Below are 26,297 nucleotides of genomic sequence, written 5' to 3' on the forward strand. Positions count from 1 at the left end.
TTGTCATTTGTAATTATTGTTATGGACATCTAATATTTAATTAACTGAAGGAAATCTCATTAGCCTATACAATCATTAGAGCAGCTTTGGCATGTTGCTCAACCCCCAAAAAAAAAAAAAATATAAAAACACATATATCTCTCTCTATATATATATATATATATATATATATATCACAGTGCTGCTACTATATTTAACAAAAGAAAAAATATATGATTTAAATAATTTTGCTTATTTTATAGGATTGTTTCTATTCCTTGGGTTATCACAACTAATCCTATTCAAAATAGGTCACCATATATTTTAAACTATATAACTATATATATACAGTGTATATATATATATACACACACACTGTAAACCTTTGATGTAAATTTACAGCTATAATGTCACAGTATCTTACTGTGTTATAGTTATACATGATCATACTGTAAATGGCAATGCATTCTGGGAGAAAATAATATTACAGCACTATCTGCGAATGTTACAGATTACATTTACTGTTAATACCAATGCATCTTGGGAAAATAAAGGAAAAGGAAGGAATCACACTGCATCCAGTATATTACTGTAAATCAAAATAAAATAAATAAAATACAGTAATAAAACTGTATACAGAAAAATACCTTCAAATTTAAAAACTGTATGCTTATTGTAAATAAACAGTAGTTTACTGGCGAAGCTGCTTCCAGTATATTACTGTATATTTACGGTGACACGTTTTATTGAATTGAATTGAATGAATTAGTTAAATTGACAGTCTCACACAGTAGCATATCCCACTGTTATATCAGAGTTGGTGGTAATAATAAAAAAAGGCCGCTTTCTCTTTGTTCCATATAATGCCTGTACAGTAGAGTAGGAGTGTAGCCTACAGTATTTTGTGTTGTATAACGGCCTGCGCACAGCCCAGACACACCACTAGATGACAGCACTGTCTTACCAATTAGCCTGTAAAAAATAGCAATATTCCCAACTCCATATCGTAAGGATGTGGACTGTCCCTTCCTGTTTTAGTGCCGAGAGAGCCACCGTAGCGACTCACACCGGAGCAGGAATACAGGCACTCACAACGCGATTATGTCTGGATTTTCGCTGGCTTCGTCCAACCCACGGAGCTGCATTTACCATCGCGTTGTGTCCAGGTTTATGTATTAGCGACTGCTGTTATGTTATTCTACGGGTAGCTGGTCACATAGCAGGCCTGTTTATTGCGTTGCCAACCCTTGTTCCTTTCATGTGTCAATGATTGTCCTCCCCTCACTCTCATGGCGGAGACTAAAATAATATATCACATAGACGAGGAGGAGACTCCTTATCTGGTCAAACTGTCCGTCTCTCCAGAGAAAGTCACCTTAGCGGATTTTAAAAATGTCCTCAACAATCGACCGGTCAATAGCTACAAATTCTTCTTCAAATCGATGGACCAGGATTTTGGGTAAGTGGCCACCATAATTATTATTCGCCTGTTCGTTTGGGTCACTTATTTATTATTGCTGTGTGTGTGTGTGTGTGTGTGTGTGTGTGTGTGTGTGTGTGTGTGTGTGTGTGTGTGTGTGTGTGTGTGTGTGTGTGTGTGTGTGTGTGTGTGTGTGTGTGTGTGTGTGTGTGTGTGTAGCCTATATAAAGCGCTTATTACAGGCCGTGATAGGCAACATCAGACTGCGCTGGCTGCAACATTGTTCCATGTGTGCCAACTACAGTGCCCTGTCTGTTTCCATGCTCCTGGCACCTGCTCGTTATTACTACCCTGTGCGCAGTGGAGGAGACACATGAGTGTTTAAAGTGATACCAGATTTGTCCAGAGCCCTAATGACGCAGACCTGCATGCATTACACAGAGCCAGACCCCTGATCCCCTTATTAATGTCAATCTATTAACCCACATTAGTGTCATTGTATGAACCATGCGGAATATAAATGTGTGAGAGTTCTAAGTTTTCATGTTGTCTTGTTTTGGTTTCCCTGTGCCTGGTTATTGGAGCATTTCATTTTCAGTATGTATCATAAGAAATTACCATTTCATTTTTGTATTCATCTACTTATAATAGCCCATGAAGTTATATTTCTACACACACACACACACACACACACACACACACACACACACACACACACACACACACAATGGACTGCAGGTGAATCCCAAGGGAATATAGCAACCACAAGCCAGTGGCTGTGACTACTAGATATGCAATCATGTAGCCACCTTTTCCATGTAATCGCCCCAGTGGAGATTTGTCGAACAATTCTACATCCTCATAACCTTTTTTTTATTTCTAATATTCTGTGTTGTTACAGTAATACCAGACAGACTGATTAGAAATATTTGTTTGTTTTCCTGAGGAATACATTAAGGTTAAATAATACACAGTGAAGGGGCAATCACCATCTCATCACATCCCTGTATTTGGTGTATTTAGACAGATAATATACAGTATGGTAATTTACTTGTCAGAAAAGATACATTAATAGTTAAACCTACAGTCATATTTAACCTGATTATGTTGTAGCATTAGTTATGGAACAAAAAAAGATTTCATAATGCATTACGTCATGTGAAAAGGTTTTTTTTAGCAAATGATTGAAGCCGATGGATTAATTTTGTATAATTTGTCTTTTACTGTAAGTCATTTTCTTATTTTTCACGGTGAATTCTAACCCAGAAAGTCACAGGAACTACTTCTTCTAGCCACTGGAGGCTGGAATATTTCTTCATTCTTTCTATTCTTTTTTTTTCTCTCTGTTCCTCTCTTTGTAATCCCATACTGATTTTCAAGAGTTACAGCAGGTCTACAAAGCTCTTTTTTTAAAACCCTCTCTCTTGGTCAGCGAGATCTACTTGTTTTAGGCCTCTGCTGAGGATAACATATTTGTGTCAGTGCCTATTTCTCATTCCAGCCTGAACAGTCATACATGGGCCCACACACATTAATATCTAGCACAGTAATGGCAAACATGATTGGAGGAAATGCAGACGCAGGCAGTGTCTATAGAGCCAAACGTCATACATTTCCACTGCAGCCTGACCTTGTGAGGGAAACTGGCTCTTCCTGGTGGCAGGCTGGGCTTGGTGCGCTGCTTTGTCCCCAGCCCCAGCTTCCTGCCTCTGTTGCACTGCAGGCCGGGCTGCTCACTGGGCCTCAGGTGATTGACAAGAAGATTATGAAAACAAACAAAGCGTGTTTGCTTTCTCCACATGGAGACGTGGCTCAGTGTTGCTGAACACACCACTACAGTAGGCCGACCTGCTCCTACATGTGCATCAGCAACGCATGCCAAATGATGCCATGAATTGGACATTGTCAAAGGAATGTGTTTTAGCCATACTCGGTTTATAAAGGCGTCTCCATCAGCATTCCATCCTTTGAGTAAAGGTTGAATATGCAGGCTCTGTGTGAGTGCCTTATGGTACTGGCACAGTATGGAAGCAAACCCAGTCAAAGGCACAGAGGATAGCAGCGCTTTGTGGTAGCCTTTCTGGCTGTACTGCATACACACCGACAGTATGGCTGCTGGAGAATTAGCTAGGGAGGAATAAGACCGCTGAGCAGAGAGGGAAAACATCAAATCCCTTGCAGTTATAGACAGTGTTTGAAATGTAAATTAGCAGTCAGTGCAAGGTCCTCTGTAGTAGACCCCCTGCTGTGCAGAAAAAAACAGCCATTTTCTTATGGGATTGCTGAACTACTTTTGTGCTGGCAGTATCAGCTCTCTAAGTAATGGCCACACAAATTTGATAAACGGTTTGCCCCCGAAAAGCCTCAGCTTACTGCAGTGAACATGTCATTTCAGTTCCCTTTGGAATCGTATGGAATACATGTAACCATGGGCTGTGGCATTTCTGTCCACACAACAGAGTGTAGGGAAATTAAACGATGAACATTTCTTTGTGCACATTTCATACCTCAGTTAGTTTCCCACCCGTAATATTCATTCATTCATCCATATTCATAAGACAGGAAGCTTATGGAGGAAGTGTTGTTTTCAAGCAACCCACTTGGCTTTTTTCAGAGACTTCAAGGTGATGATATGGCGTTTTGTCATTGCCACTGGTGGTGAGTGGGTTTGAGACCTCACTATAATGCAAGTCACAGAGGCACTCTGGAGCTGAGGAAGCAGCCAAGCTGAGGCTCTGAAAGAAACAGTCTTGTCTGTGCCTTAGAAAACAGGGGGCTGGTAGGGGAATCTTTCTTCTGCTGAGGTAGGGGTGCTAAGCCCCTGTAGTTAGAGGACACAAATCTGCAGCTTTCTGCACAAATGCACCCCTGCCTCACCTCGCCTGTTTGAGGATAGTGACAGATTTTGAAGGTTATACTGTATTTGTGTGTCATAGCATTAACAACAACACTTTTACTGTAATAGTGATTATACAATATGTCAGATAGTGACATTATCAAAGTAGGGCTGCACAATTTTTTTTTTTTATTGTTATCACAATATTAACTTGCGCAATAAACACATTGCGAAAGGCTGCAACATATCACAAGACACTAAAAGTTTTTTTTAGTTAGTTAAAGAAAGAATATCTGTAAAAAACTGCACTTTAAAATGCAGTTCAATTCAACAAGCAAGTTGTTGTATTTAAGCAGAATACTGAAAGCAGCAGAACTGAGCACACTTTAATATCTGTTTATTTATCGCAAGTAATATTGTTGTCGCGATATTCAACAATGTTATCGCATATTGCATATTTCCTCATATCGTGCAGCCCTATATCAATGGAAAATGGAAAACCCCAAACATCTGGACTTTGTTATTGTGATGCTAGGAAAATCACACAGTTACAGCACTAAATGTGACATCAACAGTATGCATGTTATTATTAACAGCTTTCTGGGTGGTTAAAGTTGAATTTAGCTGTTTACTGAGTCAGCATCCGTGTCATATTGAAGTCAAATATTTTGCTTCCCTGTTTATAGTATCATTAGCATCAGCCCACCAAAGTCCTTGGGCTGCTGGCCGGTGTTGGCAGGCTTCTCCTGCCACTGGTTTCTGGTTTAAGCTGTAACTACCCAGCCCTCCTCTGTCTATCAAAGCATAAACACACACTTCTAATCTTCCCCAGCTACACATATATCCCCAGCAGTGAAATATTCAGTGATCACCAGAATAAATCTTTTGTCATTATCCTGTGAAATCTATTAAGACCTATTTAAGCTGTTACAGATCTAAGAAGTCAGACACCAGTCACACCAGTCATATGCTTCTCTAAACAGGGGTTACTGTTTGTTTGTGTGTGTGTGTGTGTTTGAGTGTTTGTGTGTGTCTGTGCTTTTTAAGTGTTCAGGGTGGAACTAACACTGGCCCTGATATCAGATGGAAACTGAAAAGAATGCAGGCCATGGGTATTTTACCGAATGATAAAGACGTCATCTGTTATGATTGGAATCGTTTCTTGGTTCATCTGGTTCCAGTTCTTACGACAGACAGAGATATGTTTAAGAGATTTATTTTTGCATGCCAGTTCTTTCAGAAAATGTAAAAATGCAGTAACATTGGTGACCTGTGTGTGCGCAAGTGGAAAAGGCATCCTTATCCAAGTCAAACATTAGAAAGAAGAAGCGTTGCTGATATTTTATTTGCACGGGCCACTCCCACATCCTCACAAGTCACCTTACAGCTGGTCATGCAGCTCGAGAGAGAGAGGATGCAAACACTTCCTACCTAACAAGCAGCCGGCAGAGTCCGCCCGCCCCTCCCTCCCTCCCTTTTCCTCCCTGAGGTGGAACAGGCCACAGCGGCTGACTCTGCGGTCGTCCGTTCCAGCCACAAGGCTACGTTATCTCCATCCACCATTCCCAGCAATACAGCTCCCACAGCAGCAGCGCGCACAATAACACAACCGGGCTTGGCTAATCATTTCAGTAGCAGGGAAGTTCTGGCAAACAAGAAGTGGAAAAAAAAATCTGTAAAGTCGCTGTCAGAGACACCCCTGCATCAAACCTTCTTAGGCTTTTCTGCTGCTCTCAAGTTGTGGCTCTCCCTTTTCATGTACCGTGTTCAAAGCCAAGAAGCTAATGTGAGATCTCCACAGACGCTCTGAAATGCTTGGTCGTACAATTTCTGGGAAAATCCTTTGCAAAAAACACAAACAATGTGCACAAAGACATACATGGGGTTATAATGGAAACTGGTAAATACAGTACATCAGGATGTTTAGCCCTGTGTGTGTGTGTGTGTGTGTGTGTGTGTGTGTGTGTGTGTGTGTGTGTGCGCATGCGTGCGTGCGTGTGTGCGTGCGTGCGTGTAAGGTGTTTGCCAGCTCATCTCCTGTACCTATTGGCCAGCTCCAGGTTTGATCTACGTGACACAAGCCTAGCAGGTGCAGTAACTGGTTGGTGCTGAACAGTGTCCCAGCAGGTCAGGGTAGGGAATTTACAACCAACTTACCAACACACTGAGGGAGGATCACACACTAGATCGCTCTATTAATACACACTCCCCTGCCTTGACACCCTGTTGTCGCCACTCTGAGGATTTTCCTACCCACACACACATAACATTTACCTGTCTGTCTGTCTGTCTGTCTGTCTGTCCGTCATCTATCTATCTATCTATCTATCTATCTATCTATCTATCTATCTATCTATCTATCTATCTATCTATCTATCTATCTATCTATCTTTCAACAGTGCACACATTCACAGGTTACTATAAGACCCATTCATTACTTATTTATGGCCCTATCCTTGCCAATTTGAGCGGACCTTATCACATTGTTGTGATTATTGTTACTGAAAGACATAATGTCCATAAATCAATAAATAAAATAAATAAATAGAGACTCGGGCTGAGAGTGTCATCCCTGCTGCTCATTGAGCTTACCCGCGCCAACAAGGGTGCAAACTAAAGCTTTTTGAAAGCCATGTGGGAAATTTGACTTACAAAGCATGAATTTCTCTCAGTATGTATCAACTAGGCAGGGAAGGGAAGGGTCTCCAGACTGTACTGTGTTGTGTTGTTGAGCTGACTATGTGTCCTTCTCCTGGTCGGTTAGCCTGACTGTATCTGTCTGCCTGTTCCCCAGGGTTGTCAAAGAAGAGATTTCCGATGACAACGCCAAGCTGCCCTGCTTCAACGGGAGAGTAGTATCCTGGGTAAGTGAGATGGATAGTGCACCCATGCTGCCCCTCTCTCCCGGCTGTGCTGCCTCAGCACTAACCAAAGAAATGTGGAGCACTTGTGGATCATGTAAATCTAGCCATGTAACGCCTCCGCAGAGCTTTTTAAAACACTCTTCACCTTGATCTCACTGTTAGACTGTATTGTGTAAGTATGGGTGATTCCATTAGATATTAAACTTAGCTACTGTTACAAAATATAATCAGAGGTGGCTGAGTTTGACTGCTTAAACAAGGAATATCGTACTATAGTGTAACCTTTTTGATTGTCATAGTTACTCTATTGACTTCTGTAGCTTCATAGTGATTTGTAATTATGGAAGATAAACAGGGTTGTGAACCCAGGTTTTTCTACGGGGACAATAAAGTATGATAAATCAAATCAGTCTATCATATTAAAGGAGGATTTACATCCTAATTATTGCTCTGTTGTACAGAACAGAAGACACGGGTTAAAGCAAAACATTGATGGAATTCTACAGCAAGAATGTATAGATTAGTTCGACAGTCTCTGTGTTTAATCTACTTGGTGGCTTTTTTAATAGATTATTTTAACAATCCAGTAGGATAATATTATGCTTTATTGACCTCTGTGGGGAAATTCATTAGTTTGCTCCACGAGAAGGTCAGAGGTCAGCATCAGGGACACAGTGGCTGTAGCTATAGCTATAGAGTTGTTAGGGACTGTCTTGCTCAATATCACTTACACAGTGTCAATACTAACGACAGGACTTAAAGCATGTGGTCTCACTTTACCACACTGCTGCTCAACAACTAGTTAGCCCAAAGCTACTGTGTGCATCTTCAAGATTCACTCACATTTGATTTACCAGAATTACTCCATACACTACACCAGGGGTTCTCACTTTTCTTTAAAGCAGGGAACCCCTTTCATTAAGAGATTTCTTGACCAATTAAATAAATTTTTAACATTTGCATTACATTTTGCACAAAAAGTGCCCAATATAATATATATATATATATATATATATATATATACTACGGTTGTGTCATTCCAGAGTATTTTAGCTTCTTAAACTATGTCAGAGTTTCAGAGTTTCTTTAAGCTCCATTTACGGTGACAAATCTTTACATCACTTGCTCCGACGTTTGTTAATTCCTGCTGCTTGAAAGTTATGGCAAGGGTGAGACCATCAACAACTGTTCATCAAGTCCTTGCCTCATGTTACCTTCCATAAAATAATCCTAATGAGCTGGGGCACTGGTTATCTGATCAGGAATGAGTGTCAGGAGAGAAAAAGTCAGAGCAGTGCATCCATGCTTTTAGGGGTTTTTATTTTTCCTTACTGTAATAATATTGTCAAACACAGAAATTAATTCTTTTAAAGCAGCTTAACACAAAACTGGAGAACCAAGAACCAGAGCGGAATCTGCTAATTCTTTCAGACAGAAAGCCATTCGGCACACAGACACAGCACACAGACACAGAAGTTGATGGAATGCCGAAATATTTTCAGTCTTTGAAATGGAGCAAATAAAAAGTAGCACACATGGTTCATATTAGGGCTGGGCAATAAATCAATATTATATCGATATCGTGGTATGAGACTAGATATCATCTTCGATTTTGGATATCGTAATATCGTGTGTAAGTGTTATCTTTCCCTGGTTTCAATGGCTGGATTACAGTAAAGTGATGTCATTTTTTGAACTTACCAGACTTTTCTAGCTTTTCTAGTAAATGCCTTTTCCCACTTAGTTATTATATACACATTAATAATGATTATTTATCAAAAATCTCATTGTGTAAATATTTTTTTGTAAGCACCAATTGTCAACCCTACAATATCGCCGCAATATTGATATTGAGATATTTGGTCAACAATATCGTGATATTAGATTTTTTTTTCCTATCGCCCAGCTCTAGTTCATATAGGAATCTAATGCCACCTGTGAATCCCAAAGCTCACATTAGAATAATCATAGTCCATGCAGTTGCTATTCTTTCCACGACTACCTGCTATAACTTTCATTATTCTGGCTCAGATAAAAGGAGAGTAGTTGTATCTAAGGGTCATCATCCTTTGTGCTGACACTCGACTGAGTGAAAGCAGTGAGCTCAAGTTGTTTATGTGCAGCCAGCCACCAGTCATCTCTATAGGCCTCTTCGCGGCATCTCATTTCATAGCATTTCCTCTGTGCTTGTCTCTGGTGTCAGTATCACTGTGTTTATTTTTGAGTGTTGCAAAGTCTGTTGAGGTTGTTTTTGATTTTCTCTTTTTTTTTTCGCTATGGGTTAGGGATGCACTGATCTGATACTGATATCGTGCTGATAATGACTCAAAAAGCTGGATCGTGTATCAAAGACAATTGGGTCGATCTATTCAATTCAATTCTATGTTTATATACTATATACATCATATACTGGAATTTTAATTTCTGTGTAAGTTTTGAGCAATTTGTTGTTGCATCTAAAAAAGTTTACACTTGAATTGTAACTCCTTTTCATTTTGAAGATGTTTTACCAAGTTGCTTCTTCACAATTTATAATTTGAATTATCAATAACAGTTTAGTAAATGTATATATCTGTATTTATTTATTACATTTTATTTAACAAATAAATTGGGAAAGCAATGTTTAAGTCAAGTCTGATGTTGCCTTACACATAGGAAAACGATCCCAGTCTCTTCCACACAGTGAGCCATACAGCTTATTAATTAAACACTGGGTATTGGATCGGGACTAAGCGCAGGTATCGGTATCAGTACTAAAAAAGTTGGATCGGTGCATTCTTACTATGGGGCCTATATCATTTAACACAATATTGTTTGTGTTTCTCTCAGAGCTGAATATGTCTGGTCGTTAACAAATATTTCCTTTGCTCCAACTTGTCTCTCTCAGTTGGTCCTAGCAGAGAGTGCCCACTCTGATGGAGGATCTCAGTGCACAGAGAGCCATCCAGAGCTGCCCCCTCCTCTCGAGAGAACAGGGGGTATTGGAGACTCACGGCCTCCCTCCTTCCAGTAAGTAGGCTGATTACTGCCTGTCATGTATGCACAATTTCACACACATGGGCATGTAGGCAGCTGTATTCAAGCATACGATCCTGTGCACTGGGTGACCTTTTTATTTCACAGCGTGCCATATGTGCTAATCAGAATGTGGAAAGCTCAGAGAGATTTGTCATCATAGGCTCATATGGGAGGTGTAGGTGGTCTATATAATACACCTGTGTGTGATTATGGCATAAACTATGTGCTCAAGCTTGAGTGTGAGAACATGCATGTGCTGTGAGTATTTCTCCCACTTGTGTGTATGTTCCCTCCTGCCCACTCAACCATGGAGTAAGGCGTTAGTCCGCTCATCGGTGTAAACATGATGCGTACGCTGCCAATGCTGCTGATTCTTGAAATAGCCTTCGCAGCATAAACATCTTCAGGCAAATACTGGCACTCAGTGAGGCCCATTGTATTCAGTCACTCATCCATACTTGACTAATAAAGGCATATGTGGCCCATAAACATGTTGGTGCCTAAAAGCTCAGAAATGGAGATGTTCTTGACAGCCTGGTGACTGTTACCTGAGTCCAGACTTTGACTTCAAACTGGCAGATTGGAGAATATCACTGCACTTGCTAAGCAGAAGTCCCACGCTAAATATAGCGAGAAGGGCTGGGGGCGGTAGGGGGCAAGGGTTGTTGCCATTACTGCACTAGAGCAATACGGCTGAGGCTCTATATTGAGAACATGCAATCTGTCATGTCTCAGTGTATCTCTTTATCCAGCGTTTGACATCTCAGCTCGCTCTTGCCCTCTATGGGCTGCCCCCTGCTGTTTGGCTGTCAGCTGTCCTGATGACTTTATTGTTCCTGGCCAGCTTTCACTACGACTACGCCACCTTGTGGAGCAAAACGACAGTGTGCCGGCCCCCTTACCCCACGTCATGTCCCCACGCCCCCTCCCTCACTCTTCCTTTCTCTTTCCCTCTTTGAGTCAGATAGGCAGGCCTTTCTCTCAGAGAAACAGCATGGTGAATAGCCATAGCGAACCTCCTCTCTTTCTGAAATGAATCTAGTCTTCCACCCGTTACCTCTCTCTGTAAATAGCCAGAATATTATTACCACTTCATTTTCTCTTGTGCTGTATTCATGCATTTCATGTGTTTGTCGGCATGAATGGCTCTATTTGATGAGCACACAGAATAGGTGTTTAATGGCTGAGAATGCACACAACTGATGTGCTTCTGCCTGGTAATCCGGATTAACGGACATTAAAAGCACCCATCTCCATTTCCAAGAGGGAGGGGGTGGCGATTGGCAGCAGACGGGTGGGTTGAAAGGGGGTGTCATTTGTTCACAGCTGCAGCCTAGCGCCTTGGATAATCTCCCCCCGGATCAGCAGACCTGCCGCCCTGTCTGGTCAGCAGCCATTGACAGACGGGCAGTCACCACCACATCCACCATCACACTGCTGTCCAATCACTACCAATAGAAATGCATCCAAACTATGCATCTACATTGATATTTGCATACATGCACTGACCTGTACTGGTGAAGCCCAGACCAGGTGCACCCATTAGTACCGCCGCAGCAGAAGCGTGTAGCAGAAGCATGCCTCATTGAGCACTTCATCCGGCTGAGTGAACACAGCAGACGCAGCATCTTGTCTGCTCTTGTGTTTTTAATTTGCTTTGATCATCCACACGCTGCCACTGAGGTGTGTAAGAACTTTGCTTTTAAACCATTGCAGGATGATGTTTGTGTTTTATGCCTCTTTTGTTCTGTTTGTACACTATGAATATGACACTGTTTGTATGTGAGCACTGACATTTGAGTGTGCATGAATGCATGAATGCGCCAGCGTGAAAGTGCAATTATTTAGGCAGGTGTAGGGAACATGCTTAAGTGTGTGTGACAGACTGACAGGGCTGAGTAGAGTTCTCACCAGCTTTAGGTTTCCTAGGTGCCCGGTGGCTGTGTAGGTCCCTTAACCCTGGTGCCTGAGGCCACAGCGTCTCCAGCCCTCTGACAGAATAACAATCTGCCCTCCAGCCTCTCCAGAACTCCCAAACTCCTCCCACACCCCAAGTACACAGGCCAGCTTATTGCTCAGCCCACACCTGATCTACCACTTCTCGCTTTTTTTATGCAATCTGTCATTCTCCCCTGTCTGTCTCTCTCCCAATCATGCTCCAGGCACCATCTGGGCTTTCAATAGGTCTCATTAATGCCAGTATTGTCCAGAATGGCTCCCTCGCAGGGTATCTGGTCATTAATGACACTTAGTGGAAAACACATCACATACCAGCAGAACAATGAAAGTGCTATTTTGGCCAGGGGGATTGAATTTGTAACAGAGTCATAATATGAGTTGCATACTCCCCTAAGGCTGAATGGCAGGCAAACAGATATTACAACAGACAGAAGTTTATCGTAGCTGGGGAATATGTTCAGGAGTCACAGACTGGCTAGAGAATTTGAAAGATCTTCTGTGAGAAAGACAGAGGGAGTTTGTGTGTGTTTTGTACATCATTACAAATCTGACTGAAGTTTTACGATGTGTGTATTGCAGTGCCAATGCGGTGAGCAGTCGAGATGGCCTGGACACCGAGACGGGAACAGAGTCTCTTCTGAGCCATCGCAGAGAGCGAGAGAGAGAGCGGGCACGGAGGAGAGCGAGAGAAACTGAGCGTGAGTATTATCAGCCAGGAACAGATGGATCCTAAAAATGCAATTATCTCGTCATTTCCAAGTTATTACAGTTCAATGCCTCTCACTCAACACTTAACTTCCTTTAAAAAAGAAAAGAAAAGTGGACAGACAGCAGACCTGTATGAAAAGATGCCCTCAGGGATGGTGTATAATTTGAACTTTAGCAATGTGAGACCAAGAAACACATAAATATCCACTTTCTCTGAAGAGTGAAGAAAGTAAGGAGTGAAGACATTCACTGTATGTCTAACTTTCTGGAATTCACTGTCTTCCCAATGAACCTTTCCTCTGTTTCCTGTGTGCGGCTCAGGTTCATGGTCAGAGGCTGTTTTCCACTCCAATCCTGTACGATGATTACACCCAGTGTCAGAAGACACTAGTGTTTAGTGTAATATCACTTATTTTTCAGCTATTGTTGAGATATAAATGCAACCATCTACAGTCTACCTGGAAAAGAAATTGTTAGGATCTCGCTTTTAACAGCCCCTGAGAGCCGTTATCAAGTGTGGACACATCTGCTTTATCGTTTTGGCATTTGACTGCAGCAATTTCTATAGAAATCACTTTGGTAGAAGAAGGACAGCTTTCTTCTTGCTCCTGTAAAATAACTGCTTTCCTTTACAGACTCAATGTTTTTAATATGAGAGCCTGCCAAGCAACATCACACGAGAGAACAGGGTAGACTAGTATACTGGTGCTGCAGGAAAAGGTGTGTTCTGTTACCAGCATAATTATACCTGCGATATTTTTAGAGATCTGCTTCATTCTATTCCTGTTCTTGCCACATAGACCTTTTTTTTGGCAGAATTTGTTTTGTTTTTATGGCAGGAAATAATGAATCAGCAGCTTCTGATGCTCACCCTCTGCTTTTGGTTTCAGCAAAGCCAGTTGTCTCTCTGACTCTTCTCCCCTTGTCCTCGGCAGAGCAAAACATCAGGTGTTGAGGTTGTAGGAAAAGCTGTGACTGTTTTGCATTGTGGAAACAGATTTAACTTGATCCTAGCCGAATAACCACACATTCACATCTATTGATTTCATCACTCTCGTGCATCTTGTGGCGGTGTTTTTGATTAGGCTCAAGACATATTGTTGGCACTCAACATGTCAGATCTACTGCTGCTAAGTGCCAACTGCACATCTGTTGTTTTGTGGCTGATGCGGAAATACCTCAGGCCTAAAGGACTTTGCATCTGTCCTCGATACTTCTATGTGTTGACTGACAACACAGATCTGACACTATCATACAGACGACAGAAAACAGAGAATTTCTTAAGGATCCAAGTTCCACTTTAAGTTCCAAGTTCCACTTTATTTATCCTTAGAAAAGAAAATTTAGTGTGCAGCAGGATGTCTAAAAACACATACACAGAAAAAGCACCACCAGATGCCAACAACATTGTAAACACAACACAGGACACACATCAACACATCAATGGAGACACTCCCTCCCCCAAAACCAATGACAGAATCCAATTGGACAGTACACAGGTAAATCTGTCATAATGAACATGGACAGGAATAGATAAATAATCACATACTGTATAAAAAATGTCAAGAAATGTCAATCAAGTGAATTCAGGTTCTCAATAGCCACAGGAATAAAAGAATCCCTGGCACGTCTAGTTCTTAACATAGGTCGCCTAAAACGGCGACCCGAGGGGAGCAGATTAAATCAACCAGGATCATCAACCAGCCAGCAGTATGATGGTTCATAAATCTGTCAAGCAAGACCTCCATATAATGTACCTCGATGTGGCTGTGTTAGCTCAGTGGTTGCTGTCATCGTCACATTGCTGGTAGCCCCACCTCTTTACCTCGCAGCCTGCAGCAGCAGCAGCAGCAGCAGGAATTCCCCTGTCACCTTATACACATGCTTCAAGTGATTTTGTCTCAGCCTGAATGCTAACTGTTTTACAGTGATCGGTTGAAGTGCTCAGCCCTGGTAAACATATCCCTTCTTATTTTCTGTGTGTGCTGTGGCGTTTTAGAATGAATAATGCAGCAGTTGAACCTTTTAGGAGGTTGAACAGGTGTTGTATGTTGGATGGAATTATGGGATATGATCTGTTTCAACGCCGCCAGGTGCTCTACATCTTAACCTGTTGTAAGACAAGACTCTAATGTTCAGTTATTACATTGTAGCAGAGGAATAAAAAAAAAGCCATTGCTTTTAAGTATAATGCTGTTCAGCACTGAATGGTTGAGGTCAAAGAAGACATGGCTTAGCCAAAGCACTTATGCTTGTATTAAAGTATTAACACAAAGCACAAAAACAGCTGGTGAGACTGTCCTCCATTATGAAAAGTATCTTTAAAAATATTTTTTTCATGATGTAATGCTGCTAAAAGCATTCGGGCTTTTAATAACCTGATGGTGTTCTCACCAGAGGCAGAGATGGGACAGGGCAGCACATCATTTCCAATCCCATATTATCTCTGTTTTGGAGAAAACCATCATCTGATTGGTCAGAGACAGATTAGCAGTCATTCTATAGTTGCGTGCCATCGGAGGGAGGGACGAGGCAAAACTTCCTCCTGACTCCCAGCTCAGTTTCTCTGCGCGTCAGATGAAGGCACACTGTCTGCTGTGGTGAGAGGGATTTGTTGTGTTATGTCCGTTGATGATATTTGACATTTGAATATGTTATATGATATGTTTTGTGGTTAGTTTAATTCAGGTTTTTCTATGATTCCAATGTGATTATCGTTAGTTAGTTAGTTCAAATGTGCAGGTTCTTGATTTACAGTAAGGAGAGAGATGTTTATGTAATGTTAACCTGCCAAATTGTCGCACATTAACTTTATCTGGTGAGTGCATTATTTATCGATCTATGCTTCAAAGTCAATATAAACATATACAGACTTTTTACAACACGCTTATTCTTTTTCTTTTGAAAAGGTCATGATTATATATATCGCATCCAAAGTTTCACGTCTAGTTGAAAAGTGACTCACTCACTTTGTGTTTTCTTACTTGCTGCTCTTCACAGAGTACCTTTATGCTTATTCCCTATTTTTGTCACTGCCTCTATTGTAGATAAGCTGTCAGGAGCCAGCCGGTGGGCAGAGAGCATCTTGGGCTCAGGCTGGCTTTTAGAGAGCGGCTAGCACAGACGGATCACAGCACAAAGACACAGATTTCAGTCTGGCTTGGTGAACCTGCACTCTTGTTTTCTCTGGTGTGTCAGTCAACTGAGCGTGGGAGGAAATATGGTTGTGTTCATCCTCACAGTGGATGTCATGTCCCTCTGCTGATTGAGTGCACTAGCTCAGCTTTCATAGAAGAACCCTCTGGGCAGAGCAAGTGATGGGAGCTACCACATTGCTGGAATGTTTTGCTTGCTCTCGGCGAATATGCTGGCTGCCACGCCCTCTTCGCCTTATGAGACCTTTCCAGCCAATCCGCTGTCACCCTGAGACAGCACCGCCTCACTGGCAATGTATGTATGGTGACGGACAGGGTAGTTGTACACTGCTGGGATAGTGAGAGTACAGTAAGGCACTGTATTTCTTTTTTTCTATAACGTGATATTGTGAAGTAGGGGCAGGACTATATAAGCATTATGCTTCTGCCTGCTCCTTCTCAAATGTATCCTTTTTTTTTGTTCTTTGGTAAAATCTGATTGTTTGTCTATGTTTGTGTTTTATCTTTGTTGTTTTCTTCTTCTTTTACAACATACTGTTGATTGTCCGAGTAAAAAAAACACAGTGGGAATTGAACCTGATCTCCCACACCAAAGGCATGTGTCATATCCACTGCGCCCCCGGGATAAGCAACGTTACCTCCCGTCTGACTCGATGCTGCTCTGCTCTTTCTCTCTCCAGTCCCTCGCATCAACGGTCACTCAAAATCAGAGCGCACCGCAAGGGACTCAGCCATGGGTTACGACAGCACCTCAGTAATGAGCAGCGAGTTGGAGTCCAGCTCATTTGTTGACAGCGAGGAAGACGAGGATGCTAGCAGGTAACATTCAACCTCACATCAAAATATGTTTCTGCTCTGTCCAGACACTCAGATCAATAGCATTTGTTTGATTCTGAATCTATTGTTTTTCATAAAAAAAGTAGTGATTAGTAGTTAGTAAACACCTCAAAATACAATATGTTGACTGTGGCTAGGGCTGCAATTAACAATTATTTCCATCAATGAATCCATTATTTTTTATTGATTAATCACAAAATGTCAGACATTGGTGGAAAACATCCTGTCACTCCCAGTGATCAAATTACTTGTTGTACCTGTCCAACAGTCCAAAACCCAAATAAATTCAATTAGCAAATATAATACACACTTGTATATAACACATTTGTGGAGCTGGAATTAGCATATATTTGGCATTTTTGCTTAATCCATGATCAAAATATATAATATATATATATATATATATATATATATATATATATATATATATATATATATATATATATATATATATATAGGTTTAACAGCACTACAAACTTCAGCTTCCAAAGTGACAATTGATTTGCCTTCTTGTTATGTAAAGCGCTGTTGTATTTTACTGCAAATGCTTTCTTTCATTTTGTCTACCTCCTGTATATAAATCTACACAAACATTTACACTGTAAACAACATTGTGCTTAACATGTCAGGTAATTTCTTTAGTCTCCCCTATAGTAGATGTACTTACTTCTTATTCCAATATCATATCTTTCCCTCTCCAAATCATTATTTTCCATCTTGTCTTCTGCGTTTCAGGCTCAGTAGCTCCACAGAACAGAGTTCTTCTTCACAGCTGATGCGAAGACACAAGCGCCGCCGACGGAGGCACAAAGTGGCAAAAATAGACCGGGTGAGCACCGCTGTGACACATCACCGCCCTTGGTGAAATGAAAAAGAATTCACATTGAGTATGAGAAACAGATGAGTGGGCTGATTGATACAGAAGTCATGCCACTTTGATTATTTCTGATGTGCTTTACTGTAAGTCATGTATTGTGTCCTCTTCCTGCCTTTCCAGTCTTCATCATTTAGCAGTATCACAGACTCAACTATGAGCCTCAACATCATTACCGTCACGCTCAACATGGGTAAACCTGACACTTACGTTATATACGTTTTAATGTACAAGCATGGCTATTATAATGTTTTTCAGACCTAATACTGTGTATTCCCTGCTTTCTCCCTGACAGAGAAGTACAACTTTCTAGGTATCAGTATTGTTGGTCAGAGTAATGACCGGGGAGACGGCGGCATCTACATCGGCTCCATAATGAAAGGAGGCGCTGTGGCTGCTGATGGAAGAATAGAACCTGGAGACATGCTCCTTCAGGTACTCTCACAGATACAAAATATTATTGAACATTTGGAGTTTTTGTCATCATACGCGTCTTTTGTGGTAGATATCAATATTTTTGCCGTAATGAAAACACCTCTGCGGCTGCGGTATGTACAGTGTGAAAGCTGAACATGACACAAAGAGATGACTGTATTTCTATCTGAGGCTTTGTGAGCTATTAAGAACCACAATGTTGCATTCACTTCTGTTATGAGGCTCTTTTGTAAAAGTTGTAGTTCTGCCTCTCCTTTTCCTTCCTGTTAATGCCTCTCTCTCAATCTCTGTACGGCTGAGCTGTACGGTTACACCCTCTATAAAACATGGCTGGCCACAATTTGTTGTTGCCCTAACATTTACAATATAGGTTTTATTTTGACTGTGTATCCCGTAGAAAGCAGCTTAGGATTTGCAGGCATCTGAAGGCCTAAGAGCGCTGCAGAGATTAATGTGCACAGTACAAGTGCATGAATACATTTGAGCCCTCTGCAGAGCTTCAAAACACACATTGTATGTAATGAGTCAATTATGTATTTTGTTGTCTGCAACCAGGTGAATGACGTAAACTTTGAGAATATGAGCAACGACGACGCTGTGAGGATCCTCAGAGAGATTGTTTCCAAAACTGGGTAAGAACATACAGCTAACTCAGACCAACTACTGAGCGTTATTTAACTCTCTGCTGTGGAACATTATCACATTGAGAGCTTAACTTATTCAGCTTGTAAGGTGTAATCTTACACTTCAGACTGACACGTTAATCAGATAGGGTGCTGTTTAGGTATTCAAAGGATTTAAAGAATTAAAGGAAAGCCTTTTCGAGAAAACTCATGAGTGTACAGTTTATCCATTGTTGCCAAAACAGCATGTTTGTTGCTGAATTTAGCAAAATAAAACCTTTTTCTGACTTTTTCCAAAAGAACACAGCCATCAGCTACTTTCCTGCCTCGCTCTCCTGCTGGTTAATGAGTTTAGAACAAGCTTTAACAGTACATACAACTTTTCTTTACTGTACACACTAATATTCTAAATGCATTCTGTACATACTAATATTCTAAATGCCTAGGGGGTCCTCAGAGTTACTGCAGGGAGGCCGTCAGATTTTTTTTTTCAAAAGTTTAAATATGTCTGAAAATATACATTAACATTAATCCAACATAATAGCAAAGATAAATCGTCCCCTTCGTGAAAAAAAACAAAACACATTTAGTATACACAACATTGATGATAGGCTTGCCTTACTAAAAGTAAGGTAGCCACTATGGTAGCCATCCACAGGTACAGTCACATGTAAGCTTAAGGATTCACTGTGCCCTCTACATGTATGTTTAAACCATGATGTATAAATAATATATGACTATCCATCCATCCATTTTTATCCGCCCGGCCCATTTTAATGTGCAACTCAATTTTATACAATTTATGTAGTAGAGAGACCCTGCTCCGTCTCTCTTTCAGCTAAGGGGTCCTTGACCTAAAAAACATTCGAGCCCCCTACAGTATGAATATGCAGGTTATCGTGTGGTGTCATTTAGTGACTTGTGGGGACTTACTTCCCACCGAAAGAAACACTGACTTGATCGCTGAGCTGATGATTAAAACAGTATAAGAGATGAATGTAGACACTAGACAGTAGTGTGTTCACTCCGGTCTGTTGTATTATTTGGGTCATACATTTAAACAGATTTTCTATTTGCTTCTTCTCCAGTCCTATTAGTCTTACTGTTGCCAAATGTTGGGACCCATCTCCACGAAGCTACTTCACCATCCCTCGTGGTAAGACAGACACTAGTTCTGTATTGCAATCACGTGGATACATATCTAATTTTCCTTCGCAAATGCATATTTTACCTAATCAAACATATTTTTATTACATTTGGAGCAATGTTACTGATGTTCCTGACCAGGTTTGACCTTTTGAATCTTTTATCCAAGTTGCCTTATTTGTTTCATGTGTTCAGCTGAGCCAGTGAGACCCATTGACCCAGCAGCATGGATTTCACACACCACTGCTCTGACAGGACCTTACCCACACTATGGTAAAAACAACCAACCACCACCTCACTCTATGAAGCATCCATTATGTGGTAATTATGATATCCTTACAACATTTAAAACAATTGAAAAGTTCCACTTGTCAATACTTTCTCACTCCTCTCCCATCCTAGAGTTTGATGACTTGCCTCTATCTGCAAGTAAAACAGACATGGCAACCATCGTCAAGGTGATGCAGTTGCCCGACTCTGGCCTGGAGATTCGAGACAGGATGTGGTTGAAGATCACCATCGCCAATGCTGTCATTGGTGAGGAAAGCTGAGCTGTGTGAGCACACACAAAACTAAAAGCAAACCTTTGTTTCATGTAGACTGTAAATGCACTGTAAGTAATGCATGTAGGGTGGAGAAATACACAGGCCTGGGCTATACGCATACTGCTCTGAACATTGGTGCTGTCTGTGAGGAATAGCCTAATGCTATATGTAACTCTTTAAAATAAACACCCAAAAAAGAAGAATAAATAAATGAATATGTTTTATGAATGTGTATTTGCCATTTGCTGAAGAGAACAAAGTTGAATTACAAATGTCAAATTTAAACAGGCAAAACTAATTAATAAACATTCAGTAATCACATACTAGCTTTTTCTCAAATTCCTCAAGTCATTTCTTTGAGGTTTATTATTTTTAAATACAAGAAGTAACATCAGTGTTTGTTTGTTTGTCTAACCACAAAATCAACGTCTGAGGCCTATAAACTATCGTGCATAGTTTTGGCATTAACCAAACCAACTTTATTCAAAGTTCTTGCAACGTTGTGCTGCTTTTCTACATGTAGCCACTGTGGCTGTTATGCATATTGAGTATTTTTAGCATCTGTTCAACACATTAGAGCCTACATGTCTGTGTATGTGTGTGTTTGTTGCTGCGTCAGGTGCTGACGTGGTGGACTGGCTTTACTCCAGAGTTGAGGGATTCAAGGACCGGCGAGATGCGAGGAAGTACGCAAGCAGTCTGCTGAAACATGGCTACCTGAGACACACCGTCAACAAGATCACCTTCTCCGAGCAGTGCTACTATACCTTCGGGGACCTCTGCCAAAGTACAGCCACTTCTCTCTTTGTGTTAATAATGCAACTCCGTGTGTATGAATTTTTTTTTATGAATAGAAGGATTGTACTAAATTTTTTTTTTCCTTTCCTTTTCTCTCCAATAAGACATGGCATCACTCAATTTAAATGAGGGATCCAGCGGTGGAGGCTCTGAGCAGGACACTCTGGCACCGCTCCCTCCCACCAGCAACCCCTGGCCCCTGGGCGGGCAGCCATTCCCCTACCCTCCCTTTCCCTCTGCACCCCCCAGCTTCCCGCCAGGATACTCAGACCCGTGCCACAGTTTCCACAGTGGGAGCGCAGGCAGCCAGCACAGCGAGGGTGAGCAATGAAATGCAGGGGTGAAATGGGCCTTTGAGTTTTCTATCAGCCTTTCATTAATTAATGTGATAATTTGACTCAACATGCAACATGGCATTATTCCTAATCTAAGTATTCCTGACATATGGTGTCAGTATTAATAAGTGTCTGACTCGTGCTAATTTCTGCCTCTCCTGGGCAGAAAGTTGACATTGGATTGCATCTTTATTAATCAAATATGTGTATTCTGAAACGCGTCCTGTATTGTCAGGTCAATCATGAGCATCTTGAGTCATGCAGCGGACAGCTCTGCAGTACTGGGTGTGTACACGAAAACAATCTGATCAACCAAGTTGATTACAAATTGCCAGCTTGAAATTATCCACACCAAGCCCATTCTATTCATCAGTTCTCGAATGATCCTTTGTTTTCATTATGAATCAGAACTTGATCAGTGCTTTGTGTTGTTTCTGCATGTTTTTTTGAATATCTGCATTGAGGGAGAGTGGAGAACCAGGGGGTGTACATGTACATGAGTGGGTGGCTGTGACAGTGTGGTTGTAATATACATTTTAAGCCAGCTACATGTTACATGTTACCATCTTACTCTGATTTTGATTGTTTTGAGTGATTCATCCAGACATTGACATGTCTTGCTTTCCGCCGGTTGTCACTGTTTCAGTTGGTTTATCTGCAACCTTTGAAACGTTAAGGGACAGAGATGACAAAGATAAGAATAGCCATGCGATGCATTTTATGTGTATTTTTGTTTCTTTTGGCACTTCCAAACAAGTCTTTGTGGGTAATTATGTGTCTGGCTGCTTGTTTTAATAATAGCATGTGTGCGTTTTTTGCTTTTTTGAAGAGCAGTTTCCCCATAAGATTTTTTTTAGTTGGATGATAAGGAAAGGGTCAAAAACAGCCATAGGTGTAAATTAGTTATGACCATATGGGCCAGATGTAAAGTGGTAAGGTCCATTAGGTATATGGGAAGGGCTGGGAGGTGTGTGTAATTCTGTTGTTCCCTCTGTTTCTGCTGGGCAACGGTAGACTGAAGGAGGAGGTAGTCCCAGGACACTGGGGGAACCGGTAAGCCTGCTAACCCCCTCTCCTCCTCTGCTGCTCTCTTTCTTCTTGCTCTCTCTATCTCACCATTCATCCTCTTCATCTTATTCTATTCCTCCTCTCTTTCTCTTTCTCTTGTACTCAACATTTTCCATACTGTGGCTTTAAGGTTTTTTTTTTCCCACCGCCCTTCCAATGCGTCCTTCTCTGCCCGTGTATCCTGTGTGTCCATTCTCCCTCTCTGCACCCCTGGGCATGCATTCGTACTATGCTGGGAGGTGCATGATGCAGGGTGATCACTCCAGGGCTATCATTCTCACTGATAGGGGGCGATCATGCACCACTTTACCCAGTACTGTTGGGCTCATTGCGGAAGGGGAGGCGTGGAATGTGTGATTTCGCAACAGTGTGGTACACCTCTATCAGTACGATGCCACCAGTTTGCATTACCAGCATTGAAACATGACACTAACCTACTTTAAAACAAATATATAATAACTTTCTTAAACAAATGTATTGTGTAACTTGTGTTATTCGGTATTATCAGCCAAGTGCTGTAGTAGTGTCTTACTGATGCAGGTGTATCATGTTTACATTATAACCTGTGAATGTTTTCGGTGTTTGTATGAATATCAGGTGAAGCCCATGGTATGAGTTGCTGCAGGTGGAACTTGGGGGAAGAATCCTTTGAATTATCATGTTTGCCATTGACTGTTGACTCTTGCTAGATTGCATAAGAACATATCTTGTCACACCTTAAACAAAGTCCAGTAATGTATTTAATAGTGTTCATGCATTTCATTGTGTATTGCACAGAAGGAGATCTTTCTCTTTATGACATGCCATATGATGTATAGTGTCTGTTGCAGTTTAATAAGGTTTCATTAAGCTTTATAATATACAGTATTTTTTTTAATGTGTGACCTGCCTCAGTGTAAATCAGTAGCTAAATCAGCTGGTCTAAATCAGCTGTAGCTGATGAGATGGAGCTGCTGACTGTTTCATATTGTTAAGTGTACTTTTTTTTTGTTTCCTCAACAGGAAGCCGAAGCAGTGGATCCAACCCCAGCGCAGGCAAAGGTAGACTCCCCTCCCCACAGGAGAAGGGTCAAAGGTCAACATGCAGTGAGTCAGAGCCCTGCGTCCGTGGAGGGAAGCGTGGTGGGTCCGCCAGCCAAATGAGTCATCACAGCCACACCATCTCCAGTCACAGCCACGCTCGATCAAGTCACAGTCAGTTGCACAGGACTCACTCTCACTCAAAGAACAGCCACCTCTCCTTCACCTACAGCCACGCCCCCTTCACCCAGCCAGGGCCAGGGTCATGTGCCCACAGCGAGCGAAGCCATGCCTCCTCCTACGGCCCCCCAGGCTTGCCTCCCCCCTATTGTCTTGCCCATCTGGCCCCCAAGACCTCAGTGAGCAGCAGCACGCCCCCTGGAGCCCCTCCTGGGAGAGAGTTAGCAGCCGTTCCTCCTGAGCTCACTGCCAGCCGCCAGTCCTTCCAGCATGCTATGGGCAATCCCTGTGAGTTCTTTGTTGACATCATGTGACAGGTGACAGTGCCTTCAAAACTCATTGAGCACAAAACAATTCTCCCGCGAAGCCACTCAGCCCCTTCTCTCTTTCCTCTCAGTTGTTTGCCCCTGACCGTCTCCAAGTTCAGAATGTAGACACTGACTGGCCCTCTACCCAACCCCCTGCTATCTGTCTATCCATGTGATGTCCACGCAAAGAAATACAGGCAGCAAGAGCACAACCGGAGGGAGGCCTGTCACACACACAAGCACGGGTCCTCTGTGGCGGAAAACCCTCTTTTGTATTGACGTGACGTGTACAGTTTGTGAAACGTGAGTGGTATTCAATGTGGTGATTCTTTAAAGCTGCCACGCAGACATTGTCGGGAGTGTGTACTCTACCTAGGATATTTTCTTTTCTGCAAGACCTTTAAGCTGGCTGGGCCTGGATCTCAATCCCCCAGACCCAGGCCTACACCTACAGCCCGCACTTAAGGACCGTTTCTCTGGGCCTAGGATTCGGAATTGATCTCCTGACTCATATCTGTGCATACAGATACAATTTAGCACGTATACACCAAACCTCTGGCCCCATTTCCTTCATACTGTGGCATTGCCACGGGCTTATTTAAGCTCTTACCTGCCTACTACTAAAAACGCTAACCTTGATCAGCTCACGATTCGTGGATTTCTTCAACTTCATAAAGGAGGCCCTGTAGCCAGCCGTTAGTCTGACTAGGCTGCATATTGCATGACTGTCTCAACTGCTTTAAAGAAAAGAAATTCTATTAATACATTTTGTTTAAAGTATTACCATTGGGGGGGAGGGCTTACTTCTTGCCAATGTTCTAAAGGAAGAATCCGTACACTGGATGGTTTTTGTGATGTTATTTATGTGATCATGTTGCATTGATGGTGTCATACTTTGTCTACTAAGGCTGACTGACAGACAATCAGACATCTCCCTTTGTGAATCAGTGGCCAGTTTCCACTGTCCTAGCTGTGCTTTGTCGAATGTACCATTATTCCTGTCAGTGATTAAACCCTGATATTCACACAACACACAACAACACTTTGGTTTAAACAAATTTAAGTAAGCAGATCAACTTACAGACAGGATTGCAAACAGTGGGCACCTACCACAGCTGTGAAAGCAAACTCAAAGTGTTGACAGGAGATACACCAGTCCTGGTTGTTTCCTTTGTAGCGAGTGTGAGCTTCGATGAAAGTCAGTGTGATAAAAGCCAAAGCCTCACATTGTGTGGTGGATATTTCTTTATGATGTAGGAGCTGTCTGTGACGTAAATCTCTTTATGATTCTCATCTGGCACCTCTTATTTTATGACTTCAAAGTGACTTCAGATTCAGATGGCCTTCAGATTCTGATCTCCTTGCAAAACAATGGCAAACCCCTGTTGTATCTACCGAAAGTATAGTTACAAGAGGACAATAACACACAGACACTAGTTTTATGAGCACTTTTCCATTTCCTTTTAGTATGAAACACTGTTTGCAATCAAAGCGTTCTCTTTAATTGTGTTTCTTTACAAAAGAAGAATAAATTGTACATAGAAATTTATTATATATATGAATAAAAAATATATATGTTCAAAACTCTGTCTGCATTTTTTTTATGATAATCATCTGTAAGGTTTTATTAAGTGAAAATTCTCACCATAAAAAATACTTTTCTGTTTTTAATAGGACCACTAGATGGAGACATTCAATGTGTAATAAACTCCTACTTACCCCACTTAGATGTTTAAGTTTGATAGATTAAATGTATTTTGGAAATGACAGCCGATAATTGCCAATTTGTATTAGAGCCTTTTAAATGTTTTCAAGTAGGTTTCTCAAGACTGATGAGTGTTCTTTAAGTAGAAAAAAAGTACAGATGATCTGTAAGAGGTATAACGACAACACATCCGCATATAATTTAAGTGACATTTAACAGTTAAAACTTCTGAGTGGAACTTCCGAGCACCAGCGCTGCAGCGTGGTACTTTCCCAGTGGGTTGACTTTACTCTCAAAAGGCTCAAATGTGTACTAACCCTGTACAGACCCCCTGTGTGCTTGACCCACCAACCACGTCTGTTTGAAGACATTATTGTTTGAAGGTGACGCCACACTCCCCCACATGAGAGGATGTGTTATATGTGTCTGTCAGGAAGGAAGTGATGTCAGAGCCTTATGACAACACAGAGGCAGATTAAAAAGT

The 26,297-nt window shown here is 41.6% G+C and overlaps 1 protein-coding gene across 4 annotated transcripts; it reads left to right on the top strand.

Annotated features, from left to right (window-relative positions):
* Positions 1-909: 909 nt before the first annotated feature.
* On the top strand, positions 910-25,640 carry LOC114558972 (segment polarity protein dishevelled homolog DVL-1). 4 transcript variants are annotated; one of them, XM_028583324.1, is made up of 15 exons: positions 911-1,438; positions 7,030-7,099; positions 9,987-10,108; positions 12,656-12,774; positions 16,620-16,758; positions 17,512-17,605; positions 17,774-17,843; positions 17,946-18,085; positions 18,641-18,717; positions 19,797-19,864; positions 20,050-20,127; positions 20,257-20,391; positions 21,019-21,186; positions 21,302-21,517; positions 23,603-25,640. In XM_028583324.1, exons 1-15 carry the CDS (start codon positions 1,269-1,271, stop codon positions 24,112-24,114), a joined length of 2,178 nt encoding a protein of 725 aa, XP_028439125.1. In that variant the 5' UTR covers positions 911-1,268; the 3' UTR covers positions 24,115-25,640. The 4 variants fall into 4 exon arrangements, with proteins under 4 accessions (XP_028439126.1, XP_028439125.1, XP_028439123.1 ...); XM_028583323.1 differs by having other exon boundaries at positions 912-1,438; positions 20,050-20,175; XM_028583325.1 differs by lacking the exon at positions 23,603-25,640 and adding an exon at positions 22,547-22,570 and having other exon boundaries at positions 910-1,438; positions 20,050-20,391.
* The last annotated feature ends 657 nt before the right edge of the window (positions 25,641-26,297 follow it).

Source organism: Perca flavescens, chromosome 7 (assembly GCF_004354835.1).
Source record: "Perca flavescens isolate YP-PL-M2 chromosome 7, PFLA_1.0, whole genome shotgun sequence".
NCBI lineage: Eukaryota > Metazoa > Chordata > Actinopteri > Perciformes > Percidae > Perca > Perca flavescens.